This window comes from Caretta caretta, chromosome 4 (genome assembly GCF_965140235.1).
Source record: "Caretta caretta isolate rCarCar2 chromosome 4, rCarCar1.hap1, whole genome shotgun sequence".
NCBI lineage: Eukaryota > Metazoa > Chordata > Testudines > Cheloniidae > Caretta > Caretta caretta.
In genome coordinates, this window is record NC_134209.1 from 55,139,923 (window position 1) to 55,154,575 (window position 14,653).

A 14,653-nucleotide genomic window follows, 5' to 3' on the forward strand; every position below is an offset into this window, starting at 1 on the left:
CATAGGTTAGGGGTTTGTTACATGAGTGGGTGGGTGAGATTCTGTGGCCTGCTTTGTGCAGGAGGTCAGACTAGACGATCATAATGGTCCCTTCTGACCTTAAAGTCTATGATTCTGTGAACTGTAACAAACTTCCAGTTACTAGCTGTGTTACTGGCAGAAACTACAGAATAAAACAACATCTTGTTAATGGAGTTTGTCATTCTGTACCTTGAATGCAAAAAACAAACAACCCCTCCCAATATGTAAGAAAAACCAGCAATCTTGTCCACCTATGAATTAGAAATCTCAGTTCTGCTAGATTGCTGCTGCAACAGCCTAATTAGCTAAATATTTCAATTGCTGTGACTGTAGTTGATCAGACATGAATGTTTTTGAGATTGGAAAAATGTTAAGATCTGGACAACTAGGTGCAAAAGTGTGTGTGGCTGTGTAACTTAAGGGGCAAAGTCAATTGGAAAAGCATACTTCTCTGAATAATTTTTACTTACATGTTTAACAATAACATCTAAATACTATAATTGAAAGGAACTAAAGAAAAAAATAGTTTAATGTGAGTTTTTTTTTCATTCATTTGCTTTGAGCATTTGTCAGTTCTTTGTGGTTGGTTTCACTATTTATCTTGGATAGCCAGTCAGAGTGAAATTCTCCACTGTGGTAAGGTCCAGCAGAAGACCAGTGCACCACTTAAGTTTCACTCAAGGTCTCAAAATAGGTTTTAAGGGAGACTTAAGTGGTACATTAACCTTGCGTTGACTTTCTGCACATAAATGAATCACCCTTACTTACTTTCTTCTGTTTTGTGTGGATCTTTCACGCAGCACAAGGAAGAGAAAAACATTTAACAGTATCAAAATGTGATTATAAGACAAAACAAAACAACAATGGCAAGGAGGACTCAAGGTCAAATGAAGTACCTGCAACGACTTCAAGTATGTCTCTGTGGGTGCTTCACTGTATGAGCGTATGCACCTGTGCCCTCTTGACTGGAAATAATAAGTAGCAGCGTTTTCAGGTCCATGTCTGTGCAAAGCAGTGCCCGTGCTCCCAAGTGAGGGCATATAAAGAGACAGGGACCCCAAAATTATTAGCTTTTACATTGAATGTGTCCCTTTATATCTCTATTTTCTGATGGGATTATCCTAAAGGTTAGGATTTCTATCCAGTTGCTACACACACTGACTTAACTTGTGCCACTGTGAACATTCCATGTACCATCCATTGTGTACCACTCTGTAACAGAGCATTTTTTTAACCTGACTCACAAATGTGTTACTACCTGAAGATAGTGGGATGCCAAATGTTGTAAAAATTATAGCTTAGAGGATGCTTCTGTCCAGCAACTATGTATTACCTCTTTTGAGTGACAGTCTTGTGAAGTCAGTTTACATTGAAAATAATTTTTTGTGCTCCCAGTAGAGGGAGGATTGAAGACCTGTTCTTATTCAGTGTTCATTGCCATATTACTTGCGTACTACTGCAGGTTTCTGTTGAGTGATGTGAGGCAATACTGCTCTCATGGTCCGCAGCTGAAGCCTACAAATTGCTCCCAGCACTTTCTAGCCGAGACAGCAAAGAACTGAGTATTAACCTTAAGGCTATTGTGCCAACCCTGCTTTGTTTGTTAATGTTTAAGGCTCAGAGCTGTGTAATCTTTGCAGTGTTATCTCTGATTATGTGGACACTCTGATCTTCCCATTACATCCTCTATGTCAACTTCTGTGCTTCATTTTCCAGTCTTCCCTCCTCCTTTGTTAACCACCATCATGCTAATGTGTTGTCTCTTCCTTTCACCATTGTCATATAGTTTGACGTGAGTAACATTTGTCTACCTTGTCATGCCAATAAATGTTGTTTGATTAAATTAAATTGATCAGCACAGGCTCATCATAAGCAGGTTTTGGTCACAGTTTTGTGACAGCATTTCTAGTGAGATACATTCCCCCCCCCCCCAACTTCAGATAGAATAATCTTCCTAAAGGCATCCAGTCTTAAGAATGCTGGGACCAGGGGAAATAGTTGGTCCTGAGTATAGTGACTGAAGAATTCTACATACAGTAACTCCTTGCTTAACGTTGTAGTTATGTTCCTGAAAAATGTGACTTTAAGCGAAACGATGTTAAGCGAATCCAATTTCCCCATAAGAATTAATATAAATAGGAGGGGTTAGGTTCCAGGGAAATTTTTTTCACCAGACAAAAAACTATATATACACACAGTATAAGTTTTTTAAACAAACGATTTAATACTGTACACAGCAATGATGATTGTGAAGCTTGGTTGAGGTGAAGTTAGAGAGTGGAATATTTCCCAGGGAATGCCTTACTACTAAATTATGAACTAGCAATCAGCTGAGCCCTCAAGGGTTAGCACATTGTTGTTAATGTAGCCTCACACTCTACAAGGCCGCATGAATGGAGGGAGGGGAGACAGCATGGCAGACAGACACACACACCCTGTGTGTGGGGGAGAGAGATACGCATTGTCCCTTTAAGTACACTGACCTGACTCTAAGTACATTGCCTTTAAAATGTTGAGACAGCAGCTGTGGTCTCTCTCTCAGTCCTGAGCCCTGACCTGTCCCCACCCTGCTCTATATGGAGAAGGGGGAAGGGGGACACCCTGATATTAGGTCCCTCCTCCCCCCACCCCCGCACAGCAAGCAGGAGGCTCCCAGGAGCAGCTCCAAGGCAGAGGGCAGGAGCAGCACACGGCAGTGGGGGGAGGCACAGCTGAACTGCCGGCATTTGATAGCCTGATGGGCAGCTGCTCCACGGGGGAACTTAGGGGAGCGGGGAGCTGACGGGGGCCGCTGATCCACCCTGGTTCCAAGCCCCACACCAGCTAGCTGCAACGGGCTGCTCTTCCTGCAAGCAGTGGACAAAGCAGGCAGCTGCCAAACAGCGTTATAAGGGAGCATTGCACAACTTTAAACGAGCATGTTCCCTAATTGATCAGCAACGTAACAATGAAACAACATTAACTTAACAGGAACGACTTTAAGTGAGGAGTTACTGTATAAAAAACCCCATGACCATGCTCGGTAATTTCCTCATGCCAGGAGACAGACAGACATCATATAGTCTTATGGTTCCTGGGTGTGGAATGGCTTTCTGTTTCACCTTGAAAAGAAGTCCATCCTAAGAGAAATCATGGGGACAAAGTATGTTCTGCTGGGATATCAGTACATTAGCTTTGAAGATTTCATCTCAGGCTATCCACAGATCTCCCAGATAGTTTTTAATCCTAAGGAAGTGATTTGTGTTTGGATCAGTATTGCTCAAATAAAGAACTGTTGTGCCATAGATTTTCTAATATGATGCTTATAAAAGTGTCATTTTTGCAAAGTCAATAAATGTAGCTGTCGGGATAAAAAAAATTCATGGAAGTGATCACAGAAGTGCTAGACTGAGCCAGCAGTTTTCCCCTGCTTGTTCATTATGAAATAGTCTTTTTGAGATGTGTGATAAAAGGCTGAATCTTGCTGTACTTAGTCAAGTAGTATCATTGAAGTCAACTGGCCTACTTGTGTGAACAGTGTGAGCAAAGTCCTTTTCTGACTGATGAAAGCACTCTTTTCAGTTGATCATTTTTATCCCATAGGCTTGTCCACCTGGTCCCAGCATTCCAGATCACGACACCGGAGGAATTCATGCTCCAGACATGAAGACCGAAAACCTTCTGAGGTATTTCTGGAATTGTACTTGCACTTTGCTACCTCTGTCTAGTAAAACACACACGTGCCTTGTTAAAGAATAGATTTCTTCCTAATCATATTTTCTTTCCTTTTCTGCTCCATCTCAGCTGGCACCCAGCAACCTTTCCTCTGGCCGGGAGTTCAGCTGCTACCACAGTCACTGCCAGCACCAAGTTAGTTTTTAGCCATGAATACTGGGCTAGTTTGGCACCAGCCCAGCATAGCTCTGAAATCTTTTTCTTTCTTTCTTTCTTTCTTTCTTTCTTTCTTTCTTTCTTTCTTTCTTTCTTTCTTTCTTTCTTTCTTTCTTTCTTTCTTTCTTTCTTTCTTTCTTTCTTTCAGTGGTTTGGGTTATTTGTTCTTGATTTATGGTGAACAGTAAAAGTTTATTTTTAGTAGTTTCATAGCCTTTATTTGGCCTTAATTAATAGTTTTTATTTGTTAACAGACTTGTCAAACCAGACATCTGTCTCTTTTAAGCTTCATATGCAGTGCTTTGAGGAATTCAAATCAAGGAAGGAAATGTAAATCAATTTGGACTTTTTGGGTGGGTCAGTTGTAGGCACCAAATGTATATGACCCACCGCAGATGCCCTTGCCTGAACTGGTCTGAGACAGTCATTAGACCTCCGACTGCACTGTGGCTGAAAACCAGGTATTAGCTTCAGAAGGTGAAATTTCTTGGGTTCAGTCATTTTCACTGTGTCAGAGTATTTTAAATGCTGCAGGGCTGATGTTGGGGGAGAGGCATATTTAGCTAGATTTCATGATGACAGTATACTTCCTTCGCCCCGGGGATAATCAATTTTTCATGGGGGTATTATGTACGCAAGAGAGCCACTTGACCATCAAGTAAATGACCAGAGATAACTTTTCAAACCCTGATCTTGTCTTTCTTGGCCCAGTCTTATTTTGTGGTGATTCTTTCTCCCCGCCGCCACACACACATTAACCTGTGGCTCTTCCAATATTCTGTTTTTTCCTCCCTTTGCCTTTCTTCTAAGTCTGAGAGGTTTTTCTCCTACTTCCCCCAAGCTCCTGTTTGTTCTTATTTCTTGTATTGTCTCTGTCTGCGACAGCATGCTATGCTGATGCCAGTGTGCCAGCAGATAAGTGGCACTCACTAAACTCACAGGGTGAAATCCTTGCCTCATTTGAAGTCAATGGCAGAACTCCCATTGACTTCAGCAAGGCCAGGATTTCACCCTCTCTCTATCTCTGAAGTGCTGCATGCCAGTTCTTCAGAGATAATAATTTTGTAAACTTCTTTTGGCTCCAGGCACCTTGATTGCATCAGAAATTAGCAGAACAGCAAGGACAGTGACACAAGGCAGAGAGTCTTGGAAAGGATTTTCTTGATGGTCAAGTATTCCATTAACAACTTCTTGTGAGGTAGCCAAAATAACTAACCACAAGCTATCAGACTGAAAAATTTTCATATATTGTTTTTTACTCAAATCACTAGAAGTCTAAAACCCTATGGCTGGCTCTGCTAGTTTACTGGGAGAGCAAGTTTGTTTTGTGGATTCTGTTTCATTTCTTGATTGCAACCTCACAGGACTGATAGTTTAGATTTTTTTAAAAACCATTTTATTGTATTACATTACCTATATTCACCCTTTTCTTCTTTTCTTGATAAACTTACAAATTAATACTTAATTGTAGTGGGATTTATTCTTACAAAAATGTAGACTTGCACCTGAAATTCAAAAAATGTCATCACTGGGTGTAAACAGTTTTGAAGAATAAAAATAAGTTACACTTGGATGTTCCCCAATGAGAAATCCAGGGCAAAACAGAGAGAATGAGAGAGTGGGGGAAAAAACATTTGGGCATATCATGTGGCCAAGCTTTTTATACTGTACTTTACTATAGAGATTTTTTTTACTAATGATCAGACTAATGATTGGTTCCCTAAAACATGTAAAAAAATTATAGATGATTTATTGTAATTTGAAGTGTTTTAATGGCGTATGAAAGAAGGCACTATCCCCAGGGATTTATTTATGATTTGTGTCAACCACAATGGATGCACATACCTTACAGATTTGTGCTTTATCCACAGCCAGACACAACTGTTGTCAGATACTAACTCAAAACAGCCAATATAGAAGTTGGATTAGGGATTCAGCACAAGAGTAGCTGTAAATTTGAAGTAAAGTAAAGTAAATTTGCATCATTAGCAATGTTTGGAGAGTCTAGGAACAGTGTCTTGCCTTCGTGAAAATCTGCCTGAAACTTCATAACTATACAGAATGGAGCTGGATATGTGCCTTGCTGATTATACCTGCCATAAACTGATGAGTTTGCATATGAACTTTTCTTGTGGTTTTCCTGGCTGGTGCTGGATGGGCTGATTCCCTTGTTCTGTTTGGCAAAGGGCTTGGTTTACAATCTTACATTTTAGTTTTCATTGCTTGTTTGCTTTAAAACCCTGTTGCACATCCGTTCCTTTGTATGTGGCATTAATTAGTTAATGTATGTAAAGAGCTACTGAGATGAAAAGGGTGAAGTATTAGTTATTACTGTTATGTAGCAGTTTTGGTTGGGGGAAAAGGGGCAGGGAATGCTGGAAGATGTGTAAGCAGGTGCTGTCTTGCTATTCTCATGCCTGTGATATCACCCTTCAGTTTCTGCTTCACTGAGAGGCAGTAGCAAACCAGGCAGAATGGAGCTGCCATAGCAGCAGCACGGCATACTCCTCACAAGGGTGAATCCATTTTTATTTCCTCCTATGGTTTGTTAAAGACCGCATCCCTGCTTGTTTATGGCAGATAACCCAAAACTTGCCAGACATTCTGCAGGTTTTAGAGGCTGATGCCTTGAAAAGGCAAAGTGGAATTGTGTGTGTGAAAGTGCAGATGGTAGATGAGCGAACGCTAGTGCTGAATGTGGAGATGCCCCAAGAGATCTAGTCTGAAGCTCATTTTAGTTGATCTTTAAGGTAATATAAAAAAACACAACAATTCAAGACTAGCTGCCGTGCTTAGAATTTGCTATTGCAGCTGGTCACGTTACGGTCATACCTTGTTTATGATCACAGAGGATTTTTAGAATTCTTTTAGATTAGTCAGGGATCTCGTAAACTGAAAAACACAGGGCTTAGTCCTGGTCCTATTTAAGTCAGTGGGAGTATTGGTACAGTGCTCACATGGAACCGGATTGGGTCCATTGTTATTAGTGGGTAATGCTACAGTTTTGGTGCCTGATCGTGAGAAGCTTTGAGCACCCGCAATTCTCATAAACTTTAGAGGGACTTACAGGCATGGGGCACCACTCAGGCTTATGCTTCTTTCACAGTGTGAACATTAGAAATCATAGAGCCGTCAGCCTTATGTCTTTTGTATCAATGTCCACTTCTCTCTACCCCCTGATGTGAAGTTAAATGGCTGTCCTGTAATAGGCTGTTAGTTTGTGTTGGTACAGTGACCTTCTTATGCACTGCTCCATGGTTACCCTGGAGCTGTGAATCATAGAGTGTAAATATCAAATGTCAGTGTCTCTGTTCTTTCTCTTGGTTGGTTTCTTCACAGGTGTTCAGAACGGACTTGATCACTGCCATGAAGCTACCCGACTCCTACCAACTGAACCCTGATGAGTACTATGTGCTGGCAGACCCCTGGAGGCAGGAGTGGGAAAAGGGAGTTCAGGTGCCAGTTAGCCCGGGGGCCATCCCCGAACCAGTAGCCAGGTATAGTTTGGAGAAATATAAACAAACATATATATGCTTGGGCCACCAGTTATACATCTGGCTGCCTAGGCTGTAAATTAATATGTAACTATCTAGTTAGAAATGGCCTGATTTTCAGAGGTTGTGAACAAATCCTTTGCCTCCTATTGAAATCAGTGGGCATTGCAGGTGTTCAGCATTATTGAAAATCTTGCCACTTCTTTTTAGGTAGCTGAATATGAATATAGAAGCCAAATTTAAATTACAGACCTTGGAGAAAACTGCTGGTTTTAATTTGGTTTTATGAAATTTTCTAACCTTTTTCTGTTTATTTATAACTTAAATTTAGCTTGCTGTACAACACCGCAACTAGATTAAAAAAACTCTCAAATGATTCAGAGCCATCAGGTTGGGCACATAGTTAAGGTACATAAATGTGAATGCTCACATTTGTTACTGTAATTACCATAATCTTCCTTCTCTTTGTTACACTTCCATCTTGTGTCTTGTTTCAAATGAGACTGTATGCTCCTTGGGGCAGGGATCTGTTGCAAACATTTATATTTATTATTTAAGGTAACTTCATTGTACTTAGAACGATTCATTAAGGCATGTAAATATGGTTGTTGTTTGTACTGTGGCAATGCCTACAGGCCCTAGTCATGGAACGGGAGCCATTGTGCTAGGCATAGTACGCACTCGCAACAAAAAGATGATCCTTACCAAGAAGAGTTTTCACTGTTCAATAGCTTAATTGGATGAATTCTGTGAGAAGATAAAATAGGGGTGTGGGAAAAAGCAAGAACTGTCACATATCATTGTTTTTTTTTTAAGAAGAATACATTCTGAACCCAAACTCAATATTGCAGAATTTTTGGTCATGGACTATGTATGTATATACGTTTATTTGGTAGTCAAAGTTGATACACGTGCCTGTTCATCATTAGCCTATTGCAATAACCCACATTGGAGTGTCCATTAGCAGTCTGTTTGTCATGCCTGGGGTGTGTTGAGAGGCATGAGGCTGTAGGCCAAGTGTCTGTAACCACATAAAAAGTGCACCCATAGCTTATTAATGAAGGGCTTATTACAGGTAGAGCCTGGCTGCTTAATGTAAAAAAAAATTTTTTTTAAACAGTTTTGGGAGGGTTTATGTAATGTGTCCTTCCACTGTGAAAAGTAGTTGATAGTAAAAGAATAGGAGAACTTACCCTGTTAGGTATGTATACGAATAACAAGAATATCCACAGTTACTTTAGATTGGATAAAATTTTTATAAGGGTCATAAACCCTTATGTTTCAGGACATGAACTAACCACTTACTGCCTGAGTCAGGAAGAAACTTTCCCCCTGGGTAAGTTAGTGCATAATTGTCTATACTGGGTTTTTAAACTAACATCTGTTGGAGACAGGATACTGTGCTATTGATCTGAGTTGGTTTGGCAGTCTCCGTGTTGTTAGAAAATAGTAGGGAAAATGTTTCTTCTGCTGTTTTGAGTATATTTGTTAAATTATTATTTTTGATAGCTATTTTATGTTAAGGTGCCGCTCTCCTGACTCTTTGGGTTGTTTCTCACTCTTCCTACTTCCCAGGAGTCCAGCTTCCCTTTCAGTAGCAAGCTGTAGCCCAGCTCACTTACTGTTATAAAAACTAAATAGAGAATAGCAGCTGGCTCCCTCTTTAGTTTTTATAATAGGAAGTGAGACTTGGCAGTGGCCCGGAGCTCAGGAGTTGCTGCTTAAAGCACAGCTGTGCTTCTAGGAGAAAGGGGATACAGGGCAGTTAAAAATCCTACTGTTTCCCTGTGCTAGCCCCTGCCTATCTTTCCCTTTCTGTGGGAATGGTGGTGTTTTGCTGCAGAATTTGATTTCCCTGCTGTGTGTTGCTATGCCCTAATTTTATATTTTTCAGATAAAAATACTGTACAGACGCTCCCCGACTTACGCAATTGTTCTGTTCCAGAACGCCTTGCATAACTCAAATTTTGCGTAAGTCGGAAATGTATACCTGACCGTTATGCAAAAACGACAACAAAAAACCCCTCCTATTTCTAGCTTACGGAACTTTTTCTATAAGTGCGGATTTGCGCAAGTCAGGTCCTGCGTAACCCGGGGAGCGTCTGTATAACCTCACAAGAGGTGGAAAATACTAACACCAGGTAAAGATCCCTCTGCCCTGCCTACCTTTTCTCACCTCTTCCTCTTCCAGGAAGGAGTGGAGTCATTTGATTCTCTCCACCCCTACCCCTCATGAGGATTGTGGAAGCATCTTTGTTTCTCTTCCTGCTACCCTTCACGTGTGTAGAGGACAGACTAGGGTTGGTTGGGATTGGAGGAAGGGAGCCAAATGGTCATTGCTCATTAATCCCATAGTTGATACCAAAATGCTGTAATGATCTTGTGCATAATTTTAGTAGGAGGGAAGCATGACTGTAAAGTGAACTAATGACATTCACTAGCAGTTGATGTAGACTAGGAGGAAATACAATACATTTCACAGAGAAATGATTCTTGTTATTACAGTGCCCAGCAGTGAGCGAGGTGCTTTGTAGGAGGAAACAAAGAGACAGAGTCGCTGCCCTGATGCAACCAATTAGGGTAACAAACAGTAGGGACGGGATGGGGCGAGGAAGGATGAAGGTTACAGCAATATGTCCATGTGGTGACTCAGTGCTAACACGTGCTCAAACTGATGACTCAATTACATGTTTTTGGGTATACAGTAATTATTATTTTACTACTTTACATCATGAAGGTAAAAAAAATTGATTTTTGCAGGTCCTATGAAAATTGACACTATTTTGGGCAGCATGAGCAGGATGCTGCCTAGAGAGCTATAATTTCCCTATAGTAGGGGATTTAGTGTGTAGAATATTTGGAAAGCAGTGATCAGGCTAAAGCAGTTTCCTTGTGAGATGTAGTATATAATATTGCAGTACAGTATTATTCAGTATAGTACAGCCAGGGCTGGCTCAAGGTATTGGGGCCATTCATATAATGACTGATACCTCCCCTGCTGAAAAGCCCAAGATTCAGTGTATGACTTTTCCCCCCATTCTGCTTCAGATTCCTATGATGTACCAGAACTGGTTTGGTACCATGATGGAGGCTGGACTAGATAAATGTGTCCAGAACTGGATGTGTTCAGATATAGGGATAGTGGATCAAGGGTTCTTGTTGAACAGGAGAGAACATGCACTATGTGCCAGCTAGGCCACAATAGAGTGAAGGACCTGCTACTTCCCCCATGGAGCTCTCTCATGAAGTCGCTCATTCTCCACACCATGAGGCACTGGAGCATAGCTGCAGTAACCCTCACACTAGCACTAGTGAGGCTGCCGTGATCTGAGGACTCAGCTGGAGGCTGGGCTCATTGCCTGAACTTGATCCAGATATAGGTTTTATTTTCTGTAGCATCTTTCATACAAACTGAATCTCAGAATGCTTAGAGTTAAATAAAGGAGAGACTGTGGAACCTCCTTTGCAAACATCCAGAGAACATTGATGTGGATGGGGCATATGGAACCTGCTACCTGAAGGCAAGGTGTTAGCAGTGCAGCCACTCCTATGGGCTGGAATACACCTGTGCCCCTGTACAGTGTAGATGCATTCTTTCTTAGTTACTGGATCTGTATAGTCAAAGAAATCCAGGCAACTAAAATGTAGAGCAAGTTACACTTTTAAGTGTTTTGCTCTGTCTCCAAAGTCCTTACAAGTAACTGTTAACAACTGTGCTTATGCAGTTTAAATGTGGTTGCAACCAAAATATGCTTTAATTAAATCTGGCTTGCCACTATGGGGACCACACCAATCCATATTAGGCTATAGTACAGCTGCATCTGAATTTAAAAACAGTGGATGGATTTTGTTTTAAAGTCTGGCTCAGTCGAGGTTTTAGTGATTTTGCAGGGGGAATGCAAATCCCTGCGAGCCTGGATTTAGATCTGAGCAGGTAAGTAATGGAGAGACTGATTATAAACAATTTTATGAATTGTCATTATTATTTCCTTGTGGAAAGGAGTTTAGGATGTCACAGAAATGAAAATTACAGCTATCTATACAAAATTACTGTAAAAACAATAGAATTTAATAGAGAATATTAGCTGGTGTATGGAATTTTTAAACGATCCTCTAGAATTTAATTGAGAATTGTATCCCTATTGTAGTGTTCAGTAAGTTGATTTATATCTATTATTATTAATTTAATTCTCATGCACATAGTGCTTATCATCACATTAACAGAGTATGGCGTATATGTCTTTAAAGTGTGTCAGTAACAATTCAATTTAAAAGTAGCAAGTACCATGTCCTCTTGCAGGAGATGATTTGTAATCTCTCTTCTCTTAAATTCACCTGTAAGTCTTTTAATGAACTAGAATTTTAAAAAGGTGAATTATTTTATGTAGCATTGCAGGTCACTTTTAAAAGATATCTGAATGACTCCTTCTCTGTTTTATGTACCCATCCTTACTTCCTGCAGCTGTGCGGGACTTTGATGCTACAAGATTGCTGGGAATTTTTAGTTGCATAGAATAAGGAAGTGCAATTTAACCCCCAGGCACTAATCACACAGCAGGATTAAGCATTTCCCAGTCTGTGTTAGGAGATTTACAACCTGTATAAGTAACATCTGTATTTACTGTTTCTTCAGGTTTGTGTCTGAGACAAAAGCAGTCACATTTACAAGACCCAGGAAGTACATCCTTTCTTCAGGTTCTGAGCCTCCTGAGCTGGGGTACGTTGACATTCGAACCTTGGCGGACAGTGTGTGTCGCTATGACCTCAATGATGTGGATGCAGCATGGTTAGAACTGGCCAATGAAGAATTTAAAGAGATGGGTGAGAGAAGCCTCTGGTCTTTTTAACCCTGTAAAATTATGCATGCTGCTGAAGTAGGCTGGCAGTTCTGTGCAGGGTTTGTGGGTGAGAAAACTGGAAAGGAAGAGAGAGGGTGTAAATCATGTACATTAGGATGTAGTTTACTTGTGATCTTATTTTTAAAAACCACTAGCCTCTAAACTCTTATTCCCAAAAGCCCTCAATGAAGGGTGGCATTGCTACGATGGGCTAGATCTGTGGAGAATATCAGACCTATGCATAGCTCCATTAATGTCAGTAGAGTTGCACTTGTTTACATCAGATCACCCACAAGAATTCCCTCAAAGAACCTTTTTTGCTATTGTTTACTTCCTTGGAGATGATATCAAATAGACAATTTAAGTCATCTGTCTGTCCATCCATCCTTTTTTTGCTTGCTTGCTTTTCCATGCATCCCTTTCCTAAAATGGAATGAGAAAACTCTCAGCCCCTCTATAGCTAGTTATTTTTTTCTGTTTGTACAGAAGCAGTGTAGTAGACAGAAGTGTTTGGGAGGTTTAAAAACAGAAGCCAGACTGTTTGGGGAGTGAGACAGCAAAGAATTGGCTCAGTGATTCCTTTTGAAAATGTCCCAAACTCTATTACTGTGTCCCTGGTTTTCAAACAGGAAAGGGATTTGTCCTGGTGGGGCTGAGGGTTCCCTCCAGGAAGAGGTTGCGTGTGCAGGAAGGGAAGAGAACAAGACCACTATTTTGGTACGATGTGTGCTCCAAAAGTGGGAGCACGCCATGGATTTTACTAGGGTTACACAGGATGTAAGTCAATGCAGAATTTTCACCATAATGTCTAGATATGTGAGAATATATTGTGCCAGCTAGAAGGGTTTTGGATATTTTCATGAGCACAGATAATACTATTGAGTTTTACTCTGTGGCAATTCCCTCATTTGGGTTATGGTTATAGTTTTATGGGTTTACCTGGACACTGTCCATAGACTAAACAGTTACAGGACCTGGCAAGCCAGGGTCAGCTGGTTATAAACTTGAAAAAAAATTATCCTGAAGAAAACCCACACAGAACAAACAAAACCACCAACTCTGACCTGGGCTCATGTTCAGGCTTTTTACCCAAATCTCAGGTCAGGCCTATTTAAATACCCAAGGTGGATTTACATGATGTCAGCCTGAGGTTACACTTCTGGCTGCTTTTAAATATTCAGCTTTATTTAAACAAGCCCTAAAAGTGAGCAGACAGTCTGAGATACTCATGCATTCTCTTCATCTCTTTCTTTCCCCTTCTCTCCAGGAGGAGAAGGGGGCGGTTGATCCTGAGGGGAACCAGAGGGAAGGCTAGCACAGCATCAATTACAGCACAGATGTACATGAAAGTGATCTAGGGTATCTCTGTAGGAAAGGAAAAAGGAGGCATGGGGTTTACCCTGCAGCCAGCGGCAGATACAGTGACCATGGAGGCATCCTCTGCAGGCTCATTCCATTGTACAAACTGATCAGAGGGCAGGGGGAGAAGAAAGTTCAGCACAGAGCAAAGTGAAAGTTCCTACTTGTGAGAGACCATGTCAGGTGACAGGAGAAAATAATTCCCTGTGTTCAGAGAACTGTGTTTGGTGCCCCATTATTCCCAGCTTCTCCTGATTTTCTTAAAATTCGGGGACAGATTCAGCTTTTGGTTATACCATTGTAACTTTAGTGGAGTTGATTTACGCTGGTGAAATTCAGGTTGGTCTCCTGTGAGCTACAGCAGTATAGTCTAGGGATAGCCAGGATTTGACAGGTTTTACTATGATCCTAAACATTCTCTTATGGGAGATTTTTGTGACTGATATGCCAGTGCACAGTAGTTTGTTTGCTATAACCCTTTACACATGTAGTTATTCTGTAAAAGGTGGGAAAGAAATTCCTTCTTGGCCCCCGCAGGCAGTGCATGCGAGGCCTGAAACATGACATTTGAGTTACTCTTATAAAAATTTTGCATAGCAAAAGATACTGTGGTCACTAAAATGAGTAATTACTTGTTAATCTCCAGCTGTAGCATTTATCGGATCTCCTGTGGCTGTGAATTCCAGAGGTTGACCATGACGCACTCTGCGGTGCTCCTTTTAATATTTATAATGTGTATTATTTTTCCAAAAGACCAGATATAAAAATATAAAACTTTTTAATAAAAACTCTCATTATCATTTTAAAATTTATAGCTATTAAATTACAGTGAAGTCCAATTGTGAGGCAAATTACAGATAACTAAATCTACAAGGTGATAGAGGCCACTGCATTGGGACTTAGTGCTGTTGTAAACGCCTTTCAAACTACCAACTGTACTAACTCATCAACTTTCAATCCATCATCACCCGCTTTCCAGAATAGCACTTCTCTGCCATTAGGGACAAATTCTGCTCTCTCTTCCACTGTGGAAGTGCTAGGGGAGGGCAGAATTTTGTATGCTGCTTGTGC

At 40.8% G+C, this 14,653-nt stretch overlaps 1 protein-coding gene across 3 annotated transcripts in view; it reads left to right on the forward strand.

Moving 5' to 3' along the window:
• The window catches only part of JADE1 (jade family PHD finger 1), a 61,058-nt gene that overhangs the window by 25,550 nt on the left and 20,855 nt on the right, over positions 1-14,653 (forward strand). The window contains exons 3-6 of one of the 3 annotated variants that reach the window (XM_048847329.2): positions 3,604-3,686; positions 3,805-3,870; positions 7,231-7,388; positions 12,019-12,206. In XM_048847329.2, coding sequence (XP_048703286.1) covers positions 3,604-3,686; positions 3,805-3,870; positions 7,231-7,388; positions 12,019-12,206 — 495 coding nt within the window. Of the gene's footprint in view, positions 1-3,603; positions 3,687-3,804; positions 3,871-4,087; positions 4,353-7,230; positions 7,389-12,018; positions 12,207-14,653 lie in introns of those variants that run through there. The other 2 variants (XM_048847330.2, XM_048847331.2) reach the window with 2 other exon arrangements.